The sequence below is a fragment of the Triticum urartu genome, chromosome 3A, assembly GCF_056163025.1.
Source record: "Triticum urartu cultivar PI428250 chromosome 3A, HENAU_Tu73, whole genome shotgun sequence".
NCBI classification, from domain to species: domain Eukaryota; kingdom Viridiplantae; phylum Streptophyta; class Magnoliopsida; order Poales; family Poaceae; genus Triticum; species Triticum urartu.
This window is the reverse complement of record NC_141875.1, coordinates 740404499-740423851: the sequence shown is the minus strand read 5'-3', so window position 1 is coordinate 740423851 and position 19353 is coordinate 740404499. Positions and strand designations below refer to the sequence as shown.

Here is a 19353-nt window from a genome sequence, read left to right as displayed (position 1 = left end):
GGAAAGGGAAAAAAACCGTGCTCCCGGTTTGGTTTTTTCGCCCGGTTTTTTCATCCGGTTTTTTTCATGAAACAAAAAAGTTCGTCAAAACCTATCAACATGGGATTTAGTTTTGAAGATCTCGACGCGAGGAATCCAATGGTGAAAACGGTTCGAGATTTGGACGCACGGTTTAAGAGATACAACGTTTTGAATAAACGGATCTACGAAAAAAGGGAAAACTCACAGGTTGCGACAAGTGGCGCGCTGCATGTGCGTCACTTGTCGTGACCTGGAAAAGTGGAGTGTTCTTTGCAACGAGTACTCCTTAATTAGTGATTTCGATGGTTTCTTCTAAAAAATATTTCTCCTTCACCTTTTTTTTGAAAAAAAATACAGGAAGGAGATGTTTTTGAATTGCAAATGATGTCTTTTACATAGTGATCTAAATGTTTTTATGTTTCTTTATAAAGAAAGTACAATATAAACATCGAGAAATGGGGGAAGGGAGCCCTCATTGAAGCTTGTTTTCAAATTGCTTACCATATGTGTACGCGAATGCATCTGGTGCATATATACCTGGCTATGGAAACCCGGCCGGCCAGGCTTTGCCCATGGGCCAGGCCTGGGTCTAGATTTTGAGCCGAACTATTAGGTCGGGCCGGGCTTGGGCTTGACATATTTGCATTTTAGGGAAAAGGCCTGGCGGGCTTTTTGCACTGATGGGCCGGGCTTGGGCTTGACATATTTGCATTTTAGGGAAGAGGCCTAGCGGGCTTTTTGCACTGATGGGCCGGGCTTGGGCCTGAAATCCAGGCCGAGTTCGGGCCTTGGTTTTCTACTGCGGGCGCGTCGGCCTGAGTTATGACCAGGTATAGTTGCATGAGAGGAGTCACCATGATTTTGCATCACAAAACATGTGCCGTTTTCCATGCTTCCTTTTCATTATGCGAGCATATGGATGTTTCTTGTACTCCCTTTGTTCATTTTTATAAGATGTTTTAGATAATTCAGACAACATCCAAAACAGTTCAATGACTGTTGTCTAAAACGTCTTACTAAAAAGGATGGAGGGAGTATTTTTTTTATTTTGCCTTAATGTCTCTTGGTGGATCAGTCGGGGTGAGGGGAAGATATTCCCTTTGGCCAAAGACATATAACCACAACTAGTTTGGTGTTTAGAACAAGTTTTTTACGACCAGTGCATCCAGTTTGACCAAGTTCCCGAAGATCTACAACTTACTTGCCGACCCATCTTTCTCTCAGCAAGTTTGATACGAGGTGCTATCTTGGTGTCGATCCACGACATCGTTACCAGGCTCGACATTGCGCTTCTCCGATTAGTGGGCAGATTCATGCTCTAATGCCCCCAACATCCATCGTCGGTCCCCCTCTCCTCCATCATTTATGCTCACGACATGGTCCATCTCGTGCCATTGTGGGCCAAAGCAGCGGCAAATGAATTATCTATGTATTACTTGAGATGTAAACCTCTGCCTGTTGGAGCTGACCCCCCCTCTCCCTCTAGCCTTCTGCACTGGTCACCATGTTTACGCCTTCTAGTGCACGTATCACGTGTTGTATCACACTTTTGTACTTGTTCAAACTCCTTCTATCAATGGAGTGATATAGGGATTTTGCTTATTAACGATAAAAAATAACCACAACTAGTTTCCTCTAATCTTTGACGATGATTTATCAACTCATATGTTACTTCGATCTTTTCACAAACCTCGCCCTATTTGGTAGATTAAGAGAAGCTAAATTAGGTCGTTTCTAGTTTTGAGATGAATGGTATGTTGGCATTCTAGACCAGATCAACATAGAAGAAACAAAAGTAGGCTGCACAAAACCCCAAAACTTAACCACGAGCCGCGTCCCATATACCAGTGTCCCATACTAAAAGACAATGTTTTACCAAATGTGGAATGAAGCCGACCACATAAGAAAACTATAGCGGATAACATTGTTGACCGGGGGCAAAAAAACGGTGGTGAAGCGGGCCATGTCTTGTGCCCCGCCAAGGCACAAAACGCATCGACCTCTGTGAGTTTCTTGCTCGTGAGAGCTACAGATAAAATTGTCGAGTCTCGTTAAGAAGATCCAACAGGGGTTTCTCGACCAAGCCTGGGCGGTGTGGAGGGTTAGGACGTGGATCCGTCGCCGCACAACAACAAGGTTTTTTCTTCCTCCAAAAGCTCCGAGCAAAAAATCAGCTCGAAACACGCACGAACACGAATAAGAAATACTCCTTTAGAGTTGTTCATAGTCTAGCTAATATTGATCGTTCTGAAGGTTGCGCCGAGTTTCAAGTGCTCCTTCAGAGTTTTATTAGCATACTGTAACACTATCTCTTTCTAAGAAATAAAATCCATGCTTTACCCCGCAAAAGAGGAAGAAATACTCCTTAGGTAAGGTTAAAAAACATGTTACATCTTGAGACAGAGGGAGTAGAAGATGGTATCCATTTTGAATTAGAAAATGAATGAATGAATTCGGGGGACGACGGAAATAGGAAAAATGAATTAGCGGGGCAACCAAAATGGGAAAATATACAGTACTGTAGCCTAGCCTAGCCAGGGGTCGTCGCCTTGTCCTTCCTCCTCTCCTCCTCAGACCAGACGGCGGGCCAGACTCCAGACTCGAGTCGAGACTGAACCAACCCGAACCCCAACCCCCCCAACCAGACCTCCCCCGCGATTCGAATCCCCTCGCCTCGGAGCGACCAGCCAAGCCCGGATGCTGCCGCCGACGACCACGACGAGCGCCTAGGGTTAGCCCGCCGCTCCAGCCCTCCCCGCATCGGGGAGATCTCGCGCCCGCCGGGATGCGGCTCCACGACGCGCCGTCCAAGCGGGCGGGCGGGAGCGGGCGCGTGGCCGCCGTGGGGATGCCCCCGCCGCGGGCCATGTCCGCCGCGCCCTCCTTCTCCGGGGCCGCCGCCGCGTCGTCCGCGTCCGCGCGGAAGCCGCCCGAGCCGCTCCGCCGCGCCGTCGCCGACTGCCTCTCCCCGCCGGCCCCGCACACCCACGGCCCCGCCGCCGCCGCCGCCGAGGCCTCCCGCACCCTCCGGGTCAGTTCTCCACCCATCTCCCTTTCATAAATCTCGGCTCCTCCTTGGTTGGTTGCCCTACATGTGCACTACTCCTTCGCGTGCTTGCCTATAGCTAGGAATCACGTCGATTTGCCACCCACGCGCCAAGCGACTCGCCGGTGGCTAGGTTAGGTTTGGTAACGGCGCGCGCACACGCTCGGCTCTAGCTGCTGCTCTGAACCCCAGTCCTGTTGCAGAGGAAGCAGCAGCTTGCATTTGGTTCAGTTGTCATCTTGTATCTCACGATACGACTAGGGAATGATGCACATAATTGGTGCCTACAGTTCCTTATTGGAACATGCCAGACGCCGAGGAACGACTCCATGTACATGAATGATATGAGTCTAGCCGGGAACCACGGCGATATGCCCCTCGCACTAAGCGACTTGCGAACGGATAGATTTGGCAATGGCACGCTCACTCGGCGCTGGCTGCTTTTCTGAACCCCAGGTTGTGGAGTTGCCAGCAGCTTTTTGATTGTCGTCTTGTATGTGACGCACCAGTGGCATTGCGCAATGCATTGAATGATGCATAAAATTGGTGCTTATAGTATTAACTGGAACGCGCCACCCACTTATTTCCAGTGACGCTGAAAAACGGTTCATGTCCACGAGCGATGTCACTGGGTAGTTTGTCATGCCATTATTTCATCATATTTTGGTATCTACCCTTTCACGATTAATGAATACAACACGTGTCACTTAAGACCACCGACCACCGTTTGGAATCAAAGGGCGCTTCCGCCTTGCCTTTTGCACATAAGCACAAAACACGTTGACTATGTCTGTTTACAGGCACCCCTCTATGACACACATTCAAGGTGTTTGCCAAAGAAGCAATACCTAATTACTGTTTTGGCAAATTATGACTTGCAATCTAATGTGAAGTTCTTTCTCCTTTTGACCATTTGTTGCATTTTCTGTTTGGTTGCTCGATTTGTTAATTGTTTCATATATCCGTCATGATTCATCACTGCCCAGCATATTTAGCTTCTCTGCTTTCTCTCTTGCGAATGGGATTCGGTAATGACGCATTTGGCACTACCTGCTGTTCTAAGACGCAGTTGGAGAGAAACCAGCAGCTTATATTTGGTTTGCTTGTCGCCTTGTATGTCATGATAATACTGCACGGCGCAATGCACTGAATGACATACAAAATTGGTGCCTGTAGTGTTGATTGGAATCGGAATGTGCCGCCCACTTATTTCCAATGACGCCGAGAAACGATTCATGCCCATGAATGACATAACCGCGTAGTTTGTAATTTATTTGACCATACTCTGGTTTTGTATTGTTTCATGATTAATGAATGGAACATGTGTCGCCTAAGATCACCGACCACCGTTTGAAAGGAAAGCGCGCCGGTGTTGCCTTTTGCACATGAAACATGGACACACTGGCTTGGTCTGTTTACAAGCTCCCTATATGACATACATTCAAGGTGTTTGCCAAAGAAACAAAACCTGACTACTGTTCTTTTGCTCATTAGGACTTGCAAGATAGATGAATGTTATATTCGGACATGTTATCTGTCAGTTGCTATATATAACTGCATGCACATCATCTAATGTGAAGTTTTTGACTGGTTAAAAATATAGAAATTGTTGAATCCTTTTGATTGTTTGGTTAATTGCTTTATTTGTTAAATTATTTGGTATATCCATCATGGTTCATCACTGGCTAGCATATTTTGGTTATCTGCTTTCTTGTTACCGCTGTTGGTATTTGGGCTATTGATGGCAAACAAAGTTTTGTAATGCAGCAAGATTCTTTTAACTCAACTTCTGCACATGTATGCCATTTCCTGATGAGTGATCTTATGCTGGCAGGATTATATAGCTAACCTATCAACCATTGATATGGCTTATAATGTCCTGATTGACCATGCTCTTGCAGAAAGAGATCGGAGGTATGCTTTTCCCTTTCATTTCGCCTTTTCAAGCTCTTTCCCCATTTCACATTACAAGTGGTAAAGATTCAGCATAATGTGCTCATGTATCTCGTGTTTTTCTTGACAAACTTATCTAGCTCCTGTATCATAAGCTACAACTCCTTAGCTTGTTTCTGTACGGCATACAATAATTAATCAAGTAACGATAAGGATCTGTAATACTTGAAATTATTCACAATTTCCTTGCCGCATTTTGATTTTTTGAGCTGCCGTATCTATAAGAATATAATGCCCCTCAAAATTGAATATTATATTTCCTAACGTGGACAATCTTTTCAACCAGCCCAGCAGTTGTCCCAAGATGCGTGGCATTGTTAAAGAGATATCTTATCCGGTAAGCTGAGTGTCAATTGTCAGCGTCTCATGCTTATTCTTGAAACTTGCTTGCACTTACACTAATACACTGTACAACTTTGCGTGGTAAGGTATATTCCAAGGGTGCAAACGCTACGTCAAATCGACATCTTTTGTGCAAATACCATGGCAAAGTATGACCCAGTGGCAGGTCACAGAGCATCATCATTTGGCCAGAACATTGGATCATCTGCAGCTTTGCCAAATTCCTCTCTTGTTGCCCCACCAATATCGAACTTTGCTTCAGCATCTCTTGTGAAATCTTTAAACTATGTCCGCTCACTAGTTGCCAGGCATATTCCAAAGTTATCATTCCAACCAATTCCTCAGTCTCTGGCATCAGCCTCTACAAAACAGTCGCTTCCTTCACTTTCATCATTTTTGAATAGGTCCTTACAGTTGAATCCAGAAGCTGTTACCAACAGAGAACATCTTGAATCAAAGGAATTGCAAACTGCACCCGATTTAACATCATCAGCAAGTGAAAAGGTCGATGGTGGAGAGCATGGATATGATACCAAGTATATATCCTTCGACATTCTAAATTGGCGATGGCATGTATATGGTGAACGTCAAACATCAAGATCTGCCAAGGAAAGGTATTTCTCTTGTGCTTATTTTTTACTGTCAGTTTGCTTTGGTAGACCAGACTGTCATGTCAGTACAAGACGCAATGTGTTCTCTACCTGTTCTTTGTCACACTGGAGCATTCCAGTCATTCTAGCCGTAATGAATGGAATTTAAAAGTATAATGCTGATAGTCGTGCAAACACTAACTGCATTGTTTGTTTCATTTATCACCAGCAATGATCTTGCAGGCCTTCAAGATTTTCATACACATGGTTTTCTTGAAGTTGGTGCTGCGGCTCTTCTAGTAGGGGATATGGAGGCAAAGATTAATGATCAACAATGGAAATATTCTGTTATCCAGGAATTTCCTGATATTGATTTATTGCAACCTTCAACTTCGACAGCTAGCACTTTTGCGTCATCGCAGGGTCATCTGAAAGCAATAACTGCCTCAAAACGCATGAAATCGGGCCCGAGCCAAGTTTGGTAGGTTTTTTCTTCTTCTTTAGGTTATCATGTATATCAGTGCCACATTGTGGCGAAACCATATATTTCCTTTCATGCATCATTTTGGTATTTCACATAGAACAGATTCTCCTTCTCTCCCCTGCCCTATTCCCTTTCCAGTTTCGCTGAGATGGGTATTTTGAGAAACAGCTTTCTGTATCTGTGCTGACATTTCATACTTCATTAAGAACCAACTCCTTGTCGCTAAGCCAGTAATTGGAGCATATTAACTTGTAGATTTTTTTGTTTAAATTATTGATATCAATAATTAGTCTAAGTGGTATTAAGTGTGGCAACACTTACTTTTTCTGCAGGGTGAACGTACCTGCAAATACATTCCAGCCTCGAGCACGTCCCCTTTTTCAGTATAGGCACTACAGGTATTCCCTTCTGCTTTTATTTAGCATAGCATTTTGTATAGGAATGTATATGTTGAAGTCTGCGTACTTTTATAAGGTCAGTATTGCATCAATGTAATTGAAATACCCTAAGTTGATTGCGTCTGAAATTTTTCTGCCACCATATGCACATGCATGCTGTAGAAAAACAAGATGGAAATAGTGAGACATGCAATTTTGGGATTCTGAGTAAAATCTTTACTTAATTAACAAAGCCATGGAGAGATTCCAAGTTGTATTTTGTCAGATAACTCTCATTTGCCTCTATGTTAAATATTTTCTTGTTTATAGTACTTCCTCCGTTCCTAAATATTTGTCTTTCTAGAGATTTCAACAAGTGACTACATATGGAGCAAAATGAGTGAATCTGCACTCTAAAATATGTCTATATACATCCGTATGTGGTAGTCCATTTGAAATCTCTAAAAAGACAAATATTTAGGAATGGAGGGAGTAATACTCCTGTATAAACCATATAGCTAAATAATACTGTGTTTCAGTTTGAACTTTACTTGTCTTTTGATTGTGTTGCATCATGCCTAACAATGTGCTCACATGCATCTGTTGCTCTTTGTGGTACCTTGTTTCAACAGTGAGCAGCAACCCTTGCGATTGAATCCTACTGAAATTTCTGAAGTCATAGCTGAAGTTTGTTCAGAAACAACTTCAAATGCAAATCAGTTTAATGCTCCATCAAGATTGACCACCCAGAGTCGGCAACCTTCAGCAGATGTGGCATTTAGTGTCCTCATTAAACTTGTTATTGACATGTATATGACCTTACACGCTTATCTTTTCATTCTTTTTACCTCCAGTTCACACATCGTGTTTGCATATCTAGTTTTTTCTACTTCTGTCTCCATTATTGGTATTATAGTGACAGCATGATTCTTCTACTTTTATACCTAATATTACTGCTGATATCAGACCTGAACAACTTACTGTTAATAGACAGTATATTTTCTTTACTATGGATGCATTTCAATTGTAAAACATATGCTCTAATCTAATGCAAAGTTTTTTTATGACATGAATATCTATGTGATATGACCTGCCACATTGTCATCATTGATCTGAACTGCCTATTGTTCTGCTACTTTTTTCTGGTATAAGCATGTCTCTGTTTTACTTGGGTTGTCAGCAGGCTGTGTGCTTTGCTTCTATGAAATGTACTTCTAGGCTGATGCACGCTGCACGCATACTAAAGATTTCCATGTTTGCCATATTTCTGTTATCAAATTAGTAGTTTGAGTAATGAATGCATGCATCAAAAAACAACCGTTGCAAGATGTGAGCAAATATTTATCTCAAAATGTCATAGAACTGCACTTATTTAGGCTTGGTGTTAAAGCAACCTTTGCAACCATAGAAGTACACTTATTAAAGGTTTTGATAATATTTGTTTCTCTTCTTTGGTTCAGGTATATGATGGACTCTGAGGCTGCTGCTCCTCTGACACTTTATATGCTTGAGGTGTTATACTCTGCACAGCTGTATCCCAAAACAGATCATGTGAAATATTTCTAACATTTTTTAATGTTTCAGGGCATGTTAAGCTCTCAGAAATCACCTGCCAGAACAAAGGCTTTCGATCTGATTCTGAACCTTGGGATTCATGCACACCTGCTGGAGCCTATGATAGTTGAAGATGCACCACTTATTGAAAAAGGTGATACTACAAGCAACTCTTATCTGAACAATGAGTACGGACCCAATATGGATGAACAGAGGGAAGCGGAACCTGAAGAAGAGCAAAGGATTAGTCCTGCTATTGATCAGTTTGAGTCATGGCTTCTCAAAATACTATTTGAAGTTCTCCTTCTCTTGGTTCAGGTGATTGTTACTTTTAGAATATTGAACTTGTATGCATTTTGGTAGTCATATTGACCCCTCCTCTTAAGCACAAGGGAATGTGTACTATATTCATCTACGTGCACGTGCAAGCATGTTTACACCACAACATATAGATTGCTCCATTTTATGCTAGGCTGGTACATACAATACCTTTATTTGTTACTTCTGGTTTTGTAGATGGAGGAGCGCCAGGAGATCGTGTGGGCATCAGCTTTAAGTTGTCTAATTTACTTTGTTTGTGATGGAGGGAAAATCATCAGGAGCAGACTTGGAGGTTTGGACATAAGGGTAAGGAAACACAGGTTTTTTCATGTATTCATTCTTTGAGTCGTGTGCTTGGACCCTATTTGTAACATTTTGTCAGTCTTGTTATTCGCATGCCTTTGGACTAACAGTGTTCAATACTTCACTTCTAGATGATACCCGGCACTTTGTTGCGGCAATGTGTTGCATCAGTGGTATTTGATTATATGGAACATGAATATTTGGAGTAATAATATGAGAACTAAAACTGTAAATACATATGACTTATTGTGTTTGATTGTTGTATATTTGTAAAATATAAATAGCATAATAGAATGAACATTCGCATGCATATTTGCATGTTGAGGTGGGTTTTTTTCTATGCATGATTGCATCTTGTGGCGGGTCTTTTACAATGCATGGTGCATTTTGAGGTGGCATGCTTGCATGCTGAGAGAAATAGGTAATTGAGGGCTAGCCATTTATATATAGAAAATTGGAGTTGTAGTTGAAACTATAAACCTTTATGTCTCGTTAATGCTAAACATATTTCAGTTGAGCATGTAGTATGGATTTCTGCGTACATGGCAAGATGTGCATATTTTTATTGTTATTTTATACTCACAAATGAAAGATGGAAAATAAAAATAACCAATAGCAGCGGTACTGAAAATAATTGAATCTACAGGTTTGTGTATATTATTACTGGTGTTGATGTCTTCCGAATGTATGGGTTGGGTGTAGAATGCTATTCCAGCACAAGATTTTTCTTTGATAGCAGGCTGTGAAATGCACTTGGACATCTTCTTTTATATATGTGGTCATGCATTTTTCTCATATATTTGGCGTATGAGCCTGTTTGACCTTCATCTGGCATAGGTTTCTAAAAATGTGTCTGTTTACTACATCCTCTGTTCCTAAATATAAGACGTTTTGGCAGTTCAATTCAAACTGCCAAAACGTCTTATATTTTGAAACGGAGGCAGTAGTTTACAGCAATTTCTGTAAATTGTGCTATTTCTTGCTGTCAAAGAAGGGTTTGAGAACCACATGTGCATTTTTTAAATCCTGAACAGGTTGTTAAGACTCTTCTTGAGATTAGTGTGGAACATTCATGGGCAAAAGTAGTGCACAGCAAGCTCATTTGCATGCTGACAAATATGCTGTACCAAGTACCAGATGGGACTCAGAGTGGTGCACTTGATACACATTTTGTTCCCGAGCGGATAGATCTTCTTGGTGGAGTTGACTATATCTGTCTTGAGGTTAGTGTTGCTCTTATGTTTAGATAATACTATGCTGTTTCATGTCTGTTTACAACTGAGCTGTATGTCTATTTGACTGCAATATATTATTATCTTAGTATCTCAGTACTGCACAAAGTACAAGCAAACAATAATAGGCCAGAAGATAATCCACACCTGCTCCGTAGGCAAGTAAACCCACCAGCGCTTCACTGCCATGTAGTTATGTTGGTTCTTTCCATCTGCAGTTAATCTTAGCTATTCCATTATGGTACTAGCTGGAATATCCCATTCCATTCAATAACTTTGGATATCAAAGTCCCCAATTCATTTTGTCTCAAAATACTGGTCAATATCGTCTGGAATGAAGGGGATCGGCTAGTTGGTACTGAGTGGCGAATGGCAACTGCAATCATATGCGGAATTTTCTTTCCTTGTAGGTTCGCACTGAACCCCAGGAATATATCTGAACATAAATAGGACTTCTTATGCTTAAAACAATTTTTACTGCACCTAGTGTCCCACGTGTGGTTGGCAAGATGGGTATCCCAGAAAAACTGGTGATGTGCTGTATTATTTACTTGAGAGAAAAGTTCGGTCAATCATAGATCCATAAAATCTGCGCCAATGGTCACTACTATACTATCTCAAACCAACAAATTCCATGAGATAACTGATGGTCCTTAAAATCAGAATTATTATCATGCAATGCTAATCCATTTCAGTATCTGTTTCTACTATTCATGATTGTAATTTTTCTTCGTCTTAATCTAAGTTACCTTTTCATTTACAGTATTCACGAGCCAACTCAAAGGAAGAGAAGCGGGTTTTGTTTTTTGTTCTTTTTGACTATGTAGTGCATCAAATAAACGAAACATGCTTGGCTGCTGGTCTTTCAACATATACTTACGATGATGCTCAACCCCTCGCTTCCCTTCTTGCATCCGCTGATGCTCCGGAGGCCTTCTATATATCTGTGAAGCATGGTGTTGAAGGTGTTGGGGATATGCTGACAAAAGCTATATCTGCGGCATTATCACAGTCAGCAGAATACGAGCAATTAAACGCGGTAAGGTCTTTTTCCCCTAGTCTTCCCCAACAAGGACTGCTATCTTTTATTACAATGCTAAGAGTCGACGGTGTTTTTTACATGAGAGTAGACAGTGTTAGAGACTAAACTAGTAGTTAGTACTTAGTACAGCTGTTGAGCCTTTGTTAAATTGCTCTACATACGTAAAACGTCATGTTTGAAGTTGCGCAAAGTAAGTTGTATCCACAACATTGAGAGTCCCTACAATCAACTCTAGTGTGTATGGTATGTGATGGTTTGCGCACGTTCACATAAATAGGCAGTAGTCATGACCACGAATCCACATTCTTGTCTTAATTAACCGTTAGGTCCTGCAACATGGTCTTATTCACGTTTATTTGTCTGACTTTGTTTCATGGTAAAACAATATGAATATATGTCAAGATTCTCCCTTATAAGGAAGTGCTCCCTCCATCCAAATTAAGTGCGTCAATTAATTTGGATCGGAGGGAGTACATAATTCGGAATTTTATTTTTGAAATACCATTTACTGTATTGGTCATGATCAAAATTTCAATATTTGTAGCTTCTGGACAAGGTTATCAGGAAACTTGATGGAACTGTGAGCACATTTTCAAGGATTGACAATGAGTTTGCTTATATGATCCAAGTAACAAAATCCTTCAAGTGTTTCAGCAGCATTAAAGATGGATCTGAAGATGGTGACGTTGCATCTAGGGCGAGGCTTTGCTGGGCTACTTTGCACTCACTTCTTCACTCACAAATTTCATCATACAGGCACCATGGATATATTTGGTTAGTTGAATTGCTCCTCTCGGAAGTAAGTGAAGAAACAGATGGCTCTGTTTGGTCTAAAATCCAAAACCTCCAGGAGGAAATTAAAGATGCTGGAAGCCACGACACCTCGTGTCCAGAAGTTTCGCTGCCCGTTTGTCTGCTGTGTGGGCTTCTGAAATCAAAACACAACTACATCAGATGGGGATTTCTATATGTTTTAGAGAAATTTCTGATGCGCTGCAAATTATTATTGGATGACAGTGACATGCAGGAGCATTCAGTTGCTTATCATAGCAAAAACCGTCTGGACAAAGCTTTTGCGCTTATAGATGTTATGAGTACTGCTTTGCTACTTGTGGTTCAAAATAATGAGACAGACCATATCAACATCTTAAAGGTGACTTTCTTTTACCCAAAATGCAGGCAGTTCGCCTTTGCACTGCAAGCTAGCACTATCTTTGAATATTAAAGTTACTTTCTTAAAAGTTAATACCGACAATGAACTATTTACAAAATGTAATTTCTCAAAGGTAATAGGTAATTTCTAAATGCAGATTATAGTGCCCTCTACATCCAGTTAACTGCTAATAGTTAGTTGATCTGTAGCCAATCTAATTTCTATACATAGTTGTTTACCTCTTAGATCTCCTGTTTAATACTGGTCTAAATCAACCATTAGTATTCTTAAGTTATATGATCTATCCTCTAATTTGAAGTTTCCTCATATAGATGTGTGACATGTTGTTTTCACAATTATGTTTGAGGCTTCCGTCCACAAATGTGATGCAACTTGGCGGCCTTCAATCCCTTGGTCAAGTTTTTGGTTGCACAACTAAGAACATCGAGTGCACTTTGGAAACCCTTGCATCACACAAAACCATAGGAACGAAGAGCCTTTCCAGGAATGAGACATTGCAAGATACAGGGATGAATCAATCTACTCAATCCGCTCTGCTCTGCGAAACATCAATGGCAGCACTACTTCTGAAAGGTCTTGCGATAGCTCCGATGCAGCTCGTAGCCCTTGTGCCAACTTCATTATTTTATGGGCCATTGATGGAACTTGAAGGCGCTGCCAGTGATGATATTGCATTGGGTATTGCTGTTGGTAGCACAGGAAGAGGCAATATCCCTGGTGCTACATCAGATATTAGAGCAGCGCTTCTTTTGCTTTTGATTGGTAAATGCACAGCTGATCCAGAAGCACTTTCGGAAGTAGAAGGCAATGAGTTCTTCAGGTAATCTTTTGTAAGCTGCATATCTTTGTTTGAAGTTGGTGTATATAGCTAATACTTGATGTTTGTCCCTTCTCCACTCGACACCAACAGGGGGCTTCTAGATGATACAGACTCAAGGGTGGCGTATTATTCTGCTGCCTTTCTCTTGAAGGTATGCTTGTCAGCAGTTGTTGACTGCTCACTGACATTCTTGTTGCACTTGGCCCTAATAAAGTTTTTGGTTGTGCAGCGGATGATGACAGAGGAACCAGATGTCTACCAACGGATGCTTCAAAGTCTCATTTCAAAAGCTCAACAGGTTGATGCACTTTTCCTATCTCATCTTGTTGGGCTGAAATTTGAAATATCACAGGATTATCGTTCGCATGTACTCCCTCTGTCCCATAATAGTCAAAAAACGTCTTATATTATGGGACAGAGGGAGTACCTGTTATCAGATTAGTTCCTGCTAACACATTCAGGCGGTATATTTCTCACAATAAATTTTGTTCCGCACATGCATATGGTCTCTAGATTAAGTTGGCACTGACATTTATTTGCGTTGACTCCAGTGTAACAATGAAAAACTTCTGGAAAACCCATACCTTCAAATGTGCGGAATATTGCAGTTGTCAAATGATCTAGGAGTTCAATGATCACCCTGGTTTGACATTTCAATGTACAAAGCTTTCAGTGAGAAATGGTGCCATCGATCATTTTTGTTGCAGAAGAATCCGTATCTGAATTCCTCTGCTCCAAACTATGAAAAGGTGTGTGCTGTTGAATTTCATCGTATCCCCAATCTTCACTCGCCTGCTCTGCACCCCGTTCTCTCTTTCTCTACTTCGGGGTCCTTAACAGATTTTGTCAATTTTGCAGATGTTTGAGTGGACCATGTAAATTACCCGCTTCTGCCGTGCTTCTGAATTTCTTTATTCTTTATTAGATCTGAATCAATATTCCATCTGGGGGTTCGGTCACTGTCATTCGCAAGACGAGATGGAGCTGAGTTAGGATGAGATGGTATTGATAAGCATGACAGCTGCAATTTTCTAATGCAGCGTTGAGATTGAGCCGACCGGCGCAACTTTTTTTGCGAGAATGCTCGGTTCAATAATGGTAGTTTGTATGTGTGTTTTGATTCATGCTCGCCTTTCCCGTCGTAAGTAACAGAGGGATAGATGTTTGTGTTGCTAGTGTAATTGCCATCTTGAAGTAAACTTGGCGGTGAACTTCTTGACTGACAGCTCTTCTGATCCTTAGATCTTTGTACCCTGGGCTAAGTGTACATGTGTAGGGTGAACAAAAACAGTTTTGTTTGACCTTATTCAAATATACCTTTCTGCAACATATTCCTGAACTTTTAACTTATTTTATATTTCCTCTGTTTCAAAATATTTGAAGTTCTTGGTTTATTGTAAGGCAAACTTAAGTTTGACCAAGTTTATGTAAAAAAAGTACATATATATATATGTTAAGGCATGCTAAGCTTTCAACGGTTTAAAAGTTATCAAAAAGTATGAAATAAATAGTGGAGCATCACTTTAATATCATGAGATGATCCAACTGAGCGATTGTGAAAATATGCATTTATGTGTCCTCGGCGAAGAAACAATCATTTCAGCTCACTGTGGTAAAAATATATATTGCAGTATTTCTTTTGTCTAGGACACATACAATTGTATTTTTTCAATCGCCTTGTTGGATCATGTTATATTAGAAGTGTGTTGCTTCAGTATTTATTTTTCAGGATTTTTGGAACTTTTACATTGTCAGAAACCTTAACTAGTTATGTGGTAAGTTATGATAGAAAATCCTACTCTCTATTATCAAAATATACATTATTCTATAGACTTGGTCAAACCTAATGAAGTTTGCTTACAACAAACATATAACTTAAAATGTTTTGGAACGGAGGGCCCTCAGGAGAGAAATTATCAGCCTACACCCGAGCTCATATGCTCTTGCTATGAACAGTAAAATCTAAAAAAATATAACCAAAATAAAGTCAATAAAATCTGATATATTTTTTGTCAACAAATATTGCTTAATGGTCTACCTACACGCAAATTTAATGGCATTGGTGTTGGCCTGGACGAAATAAAAAAAACCAGGGCTCAAAAAATGCTTTGAAAAAGAAGCCTTTTTGAAGCTTTGATTTTGTTTTGCCTAGAGCATCATGAAATTTTTTTCTTCATGACATTTTGCACGTATGTCAAACAATCAAAATTGTTTGTTGCATCCCTCGAAAAAAAATGTTTGTTGCAAAAAGAAAAAAAAACTACTCTAGATTGTTTTGATTTTCTTTTTGATGTTTCTCATTTTATTGTTCGTGCGGTGCATTTGCACTTGGGACAGATATCATATCATCCCTGGAGACTGGAATGATAGAACAATTTTGTGGTTTGGGACAAAATCGTTACGAAATGGTTCATCCCTGACACCTAGGAGACGAGCCAGTCCTTGCGCATCGTGATGTTTTTTGAACCTCACCATCGTTGATAATATATAGTGATAAAAACAATTCACTACCAAGAGGCATATTAGCTCAGCTGGTCAGAGCGTCGTGCTAATAACGCGAAGGTCACAGGTTCGAGACCTGTATGGGCCATTATTTCTTTCTTCTTTTTTTTACTCAATAGAAAATGCGAGCAAAAAGAAAACATAATTAGATGGCTTCGCCCGGGTTCGAACTGGAGACCTTCAATCTCACGGAACGAAAATTCTCATATCATCTTCTTGCCCCCGTTGCTCCCGCGAGCGGCGGCTGGCGAGCTCCCATCCCCGGCCGCCCCGCTCCCCTACCTCCTCCCTCCTCCTCGCCGCCGCCACTAGGCGCCGCCAGGCGAAGCCTGGCCTGCGTAGGCGGCGGCGGGGCTTCCTCTCCCCTCGGCTAGTGGCGGCTCGCGCGGGCGGCCCGTCCAAGCTGGTGGTAGCGCGCTGACGGCGGGGCGCGGCGACGGGTGGCAGCGGCGTGAGTTCGTGGCTGCGTGTTGGCCCGCGGGACCGGCTGCTGGTGGTGGTGCATGGCAGTGGTGGCGGGGGCGGCCGGCTGCGGGCTGGTGGCGGCGCTCGTCCGATCTGCCGGGTGGGCGGCGCGGGTTGAGGCTGAGGTTGGAGCTCGGGCGGCGCTTCTGGCGCGAAGGCGCGGCGGGCTAGGGAGGGCGCGCGGGCGCGGCTCCGGCTCCGGATCTGGCGAGGCCGACGTGGTTCTGGCGCACGGTGGGGGTGAGCTGCAGCTGCAGCTCAGTCGTGGTTGTGCAGGCGCGAGGCGGCAAGCGAGGCCGCGCAGGGTGGCGCGACGGGCGTGCACTGGGTGCGTCGTGGGCGTGGGTGGGCTGCTCGGAGGCCCGGGGAGGCGGTGGTCGTTGGCGGAGGTAGCTTGGCGCAGCGGGAAGGTGGAGCAGGTGGACGTCGACCATGGGGATTGTGTGCTGCGCAGTGCTTCGGATCTGCCGGGTGGGCGGCGGGGGTTGAGGCTGAGGTTGGAGCTCGGGCGGCGCTTCTGGCGCGAAGGCGCGGCGGGCTAGGGAGGGCGCGCGGGCGCGGCTCCGGCTCCGGATCTGGCGAGGCCGACGTGGTTCTGGCGCACGGTGGGGGTGAGCTGCAGCTGCAGCTCGGTCGTGGTTGTGCAGGCGCGAGGCGGCAAGCGAGGCCGCGCAGGGTGGCGCGACGGGCGTGCACTGGGTGCGTCGTGGGCACGGGTGGGCTGCTCGGAGGCCCGGGGAGGCGGTGGTCGTTGGCGGAGGTAGCTTGGCGCAGCGGGAAGGTGGAGCAGGTAGACGTCGACCATGGGGATTGTGTGCTGCGCAGTGCTTCAGATCTGCTCGGGTTCGGAGGTGTGGAGGAGCTCCGGGCGAAAGTCCAGCACTGACCTTGGGTCGGTGCCGGCAACAGCGGCGTCATGGCCATGGTGTCGTTTCCTTCTTGAAGGTGTTGCCGTCGAGCTCCATTACACGACTCTCCGGGAGAAATCCCTAGCTTCGGATGGTCGAAGCGGGCGATGTCGGCAGCTACGTCGTTTCCTTCTTTGAGGCATCGCCTTGGAGAGTCAGCATGTTGCGGTTTGCATGGATCTCTTCGTCGTCGGGGACAGTGGACGTCGGGGCGGCGACTCCGGGTAGTTTCTGATTGTGCGCCGAGATGGCGATCTCGGGAACAATGTGAGTGCAACTCTATGAGGTGGGGCACGGGTGGGCTGCTCGGAGGCCCGGGGAGGCGGTGGTCGTTGGCGGAGGTAGCTTGGCGCAGCGGGAAGGTGGAGCAGGTGGACGTCGACCATGGGGATTGTGTGCTGCGCAGTGCTTCGGATCTGCTCGGGTTCGGAGGTGTGGAGGAGCTCCGGGCGAAAGTCCAGCACTGACCTTGGGTCGGTGCCGGCAACAGCGGCGTCATGGCCATGGTGTCGTTTCCTTCTTGAAGGTGTTGCCGTCGAGCTCCATTACACGACTCTCCGGGAGAAATCCCTAGCTTCGGATGGTCGAAGCGGGCGATGTCGGCAGCTACGTCGTTTTCTTCTTTGAGGCATCGCCTTGGAGAGTCAGCATGTTGCGGTTTGCATGGATCTCTTCATCGTCAGGGACAGTGGACGTCGGGGCGGCGACTCCGGGTAGTTTCTGATTGTGCGCCGAGATGGAGATCTCGGGAACAATGTGAGTGCAACTCTATGAGGTGGGGCTCTATCTCGGCATTGGTTGGGTGGCATCCTTGTCCCGCTTGGGCGGTAGGGGTGTCGGCTCGGTCGATGCCTCTCAGAGGGGGCGGTCTGACTTTACGTCGGGGCGGCGGCCCCGGATATGGTGCGACGTTCGTGGTCTGCGAGTGGTTGCCCTGAGCAGCGTGGGCTGCGGGCAGCCAGGTTGTGCGGCGTTGCTGCTCGAGCGGAGCGGTGGTATGTCGGGGCGGCGGCCCCGGAAGGTGGTGCCGGTTGATTGCGCTGGGTGCGACGGAGCGGTGGATGTCGGGGCGGCGGCCCCGAGAGAATCACTGTAGCGACGAGACTTTTGTGGCAACGATGATGGTGGGAGCGACGTCGGCGACGCGACAATGGTTGCGGTAGCCGGCTCTTCTCCGGCGTGTCCGTGGTTTTGCCTCGGTTTGCTTGCTGCTGTGGAGTCGAAGTTGCGGCGGCGGGGCCCTGTGGTGTACGATGACTGGCTGCAGGTGGCCCGTTCGGCGATCGTCCGTGGCGCCAGCCGTGCCTGGTTTTGTTCTTCTGAGTTCTCCGCCAGAGTTGAAGCTACGTGGTCTGGCTGCAGGTCGACTTGTCGTCGATTAGGGTGGGCTTTGCCTTGTGTGTTTCAGTCTATGGGAGTAGGCTTCACCCTTGTTGTTCCGGTTTTTGCCCAGTTTTCCGTAATTAACTGGGCAATTCTTTTTTGCTTATTTAATAAATGAGGCAATCTTTGCCTTCATTTTGAAAAAAAAACCGGAGACCTTCAGTGTGTTAGACTGACGTGATAACCAACTACACCACGAAACCTCTATGCCTCTAAATTATAAGAGATTTATGTCAGCAATCTCCCAAGACATACTACACACCATCATGTGCCGTTGATTCACAATTTTTACAAGGCAATAGGTCACGCCATTGTATTCCAAGATTTATGGAGATAAACCCACAATAAATAATAGATCAGTGCCGATGAAAGCACATGGAAAAGACACCTAAACACACATGTCTAACATGAATACATGATGCTTTAGGAATTCCTAAAAATCTAGTATGCGACTAAAAATAGTTGATCGACACTATAGCCCACCGCCAAGGGCAACTCCTATGCGGATCACCAAATCGACCGTAAATGTCTGGACACTTTTGACCATCAAATGACTGTCACGAAACTTGTCCGGACCGGCCCGGACGTCCAAAATCCTTCAAACCGGCGCCAAACTAGAGTTTTGGGGAAGTATGGATGTTCGCCACGTCGGACTCCGACGCCCCGGACCCACCCATAACCTTCTCCTGCCGTGTCTGCTCCGACTTGACCGCATTCACTCCGCTAAGCCAACATCCTGCCTACTCGCATTCATAGCAGTGCGGCGACCGAGAAGCCTACTCTGGCTTTAAAGCCGTCCGAGCTCCTCCACACAATCCTCATCCTCTCCCATACAT

General features: G+C 44.5%; 1 protein-coding gene and 1 non-coding gene across 3 annotated transcripts; both read left to right on the top strand.

The window, feature by feature from the left end:
• Window positions 1-2617: 2617 nt before the first annotated feature.
• On the top strand, window positions 2618-14588 carry LOC125546368 (uncharacterized). 2 transcript variants are annotated; one of them, XM_048710616.2, is made up of 18 exons: window positions 2618-3052; window positions 4902-4981; window positions 5307-5357; window positions 5449-5976; window positions 6182-6433; window positions 6769-6834; window positions 7446-7622; window positions 8274-8325; window positions 8398-8685; window positions 8884-8994; window positions 10026-10214; window positions 10987-11262; window positions 11810-12418; window positions 12751-13259; window positions 13350-13410; window positions 13489-13557; window positions 13811-14008; window positions 14118-14588. In XM_048710616.2, exons 1-17 carry the CDS (start codon window positions 2807-2809, stop codon window positions 13892-13894), a joined length of 3648 nt encoding a protein of 1215 aa, XP_048566573.1. In that variant the 5' UTR covers window positions 2618-2806; the 3' UTR covers window positions 13895-14008; window positions 14118-14588. The 2 variants fall into 2 exon arrangements, with proteins under 2 accessions (XP_048566573.1, XP_087370573.1); XM_087514447.1 differs by lacking the exon at window positions 2618-3052 and adding an exon at window positions 4495-4513.
• Window positions 14589-15775: 1187 nt separating this feature from the next.
• TRNAI-AAU (transfer RNA isoleucine (anticodon AAU)) lies at window positions 15776-15849 on the top strand. The gene has a single exon. It is a non-coding gene; the product is annotated as a tRNA-Ile (tRNA).
• The last annotated feature ends 3504 nt before the right edge of the window (window positions 15850-19353 follow it).

What these genes read in the sequence shown, in the direction of transcription:
- LOC125546368 (XM_048710616.2), top strand. Translation starts at nt 2,807, where the DNA reads ATGCGGCTCCACGACGCGCCGTCCAAGCGGGCGGGCGGGAGCGGGCGC. An exon ending in TTGGAGGTTTGGACATAAGG is followed by an intron (nt 8,995 to 10,025) that starts GTAAGGAAACAC and finishes AATCCTGAACAG; the next exon opens with GTTGTTAAGACTCTTCTTGA. An exon ending in ACCATATCAACATCTTAAAG is followed by an intron (nt 12,419 to 12,750) that starts GTGACTTTCTTT and finishes TTCCTCATATAG; the next exon opens with ATGTGTGACATGTTGTTTTC.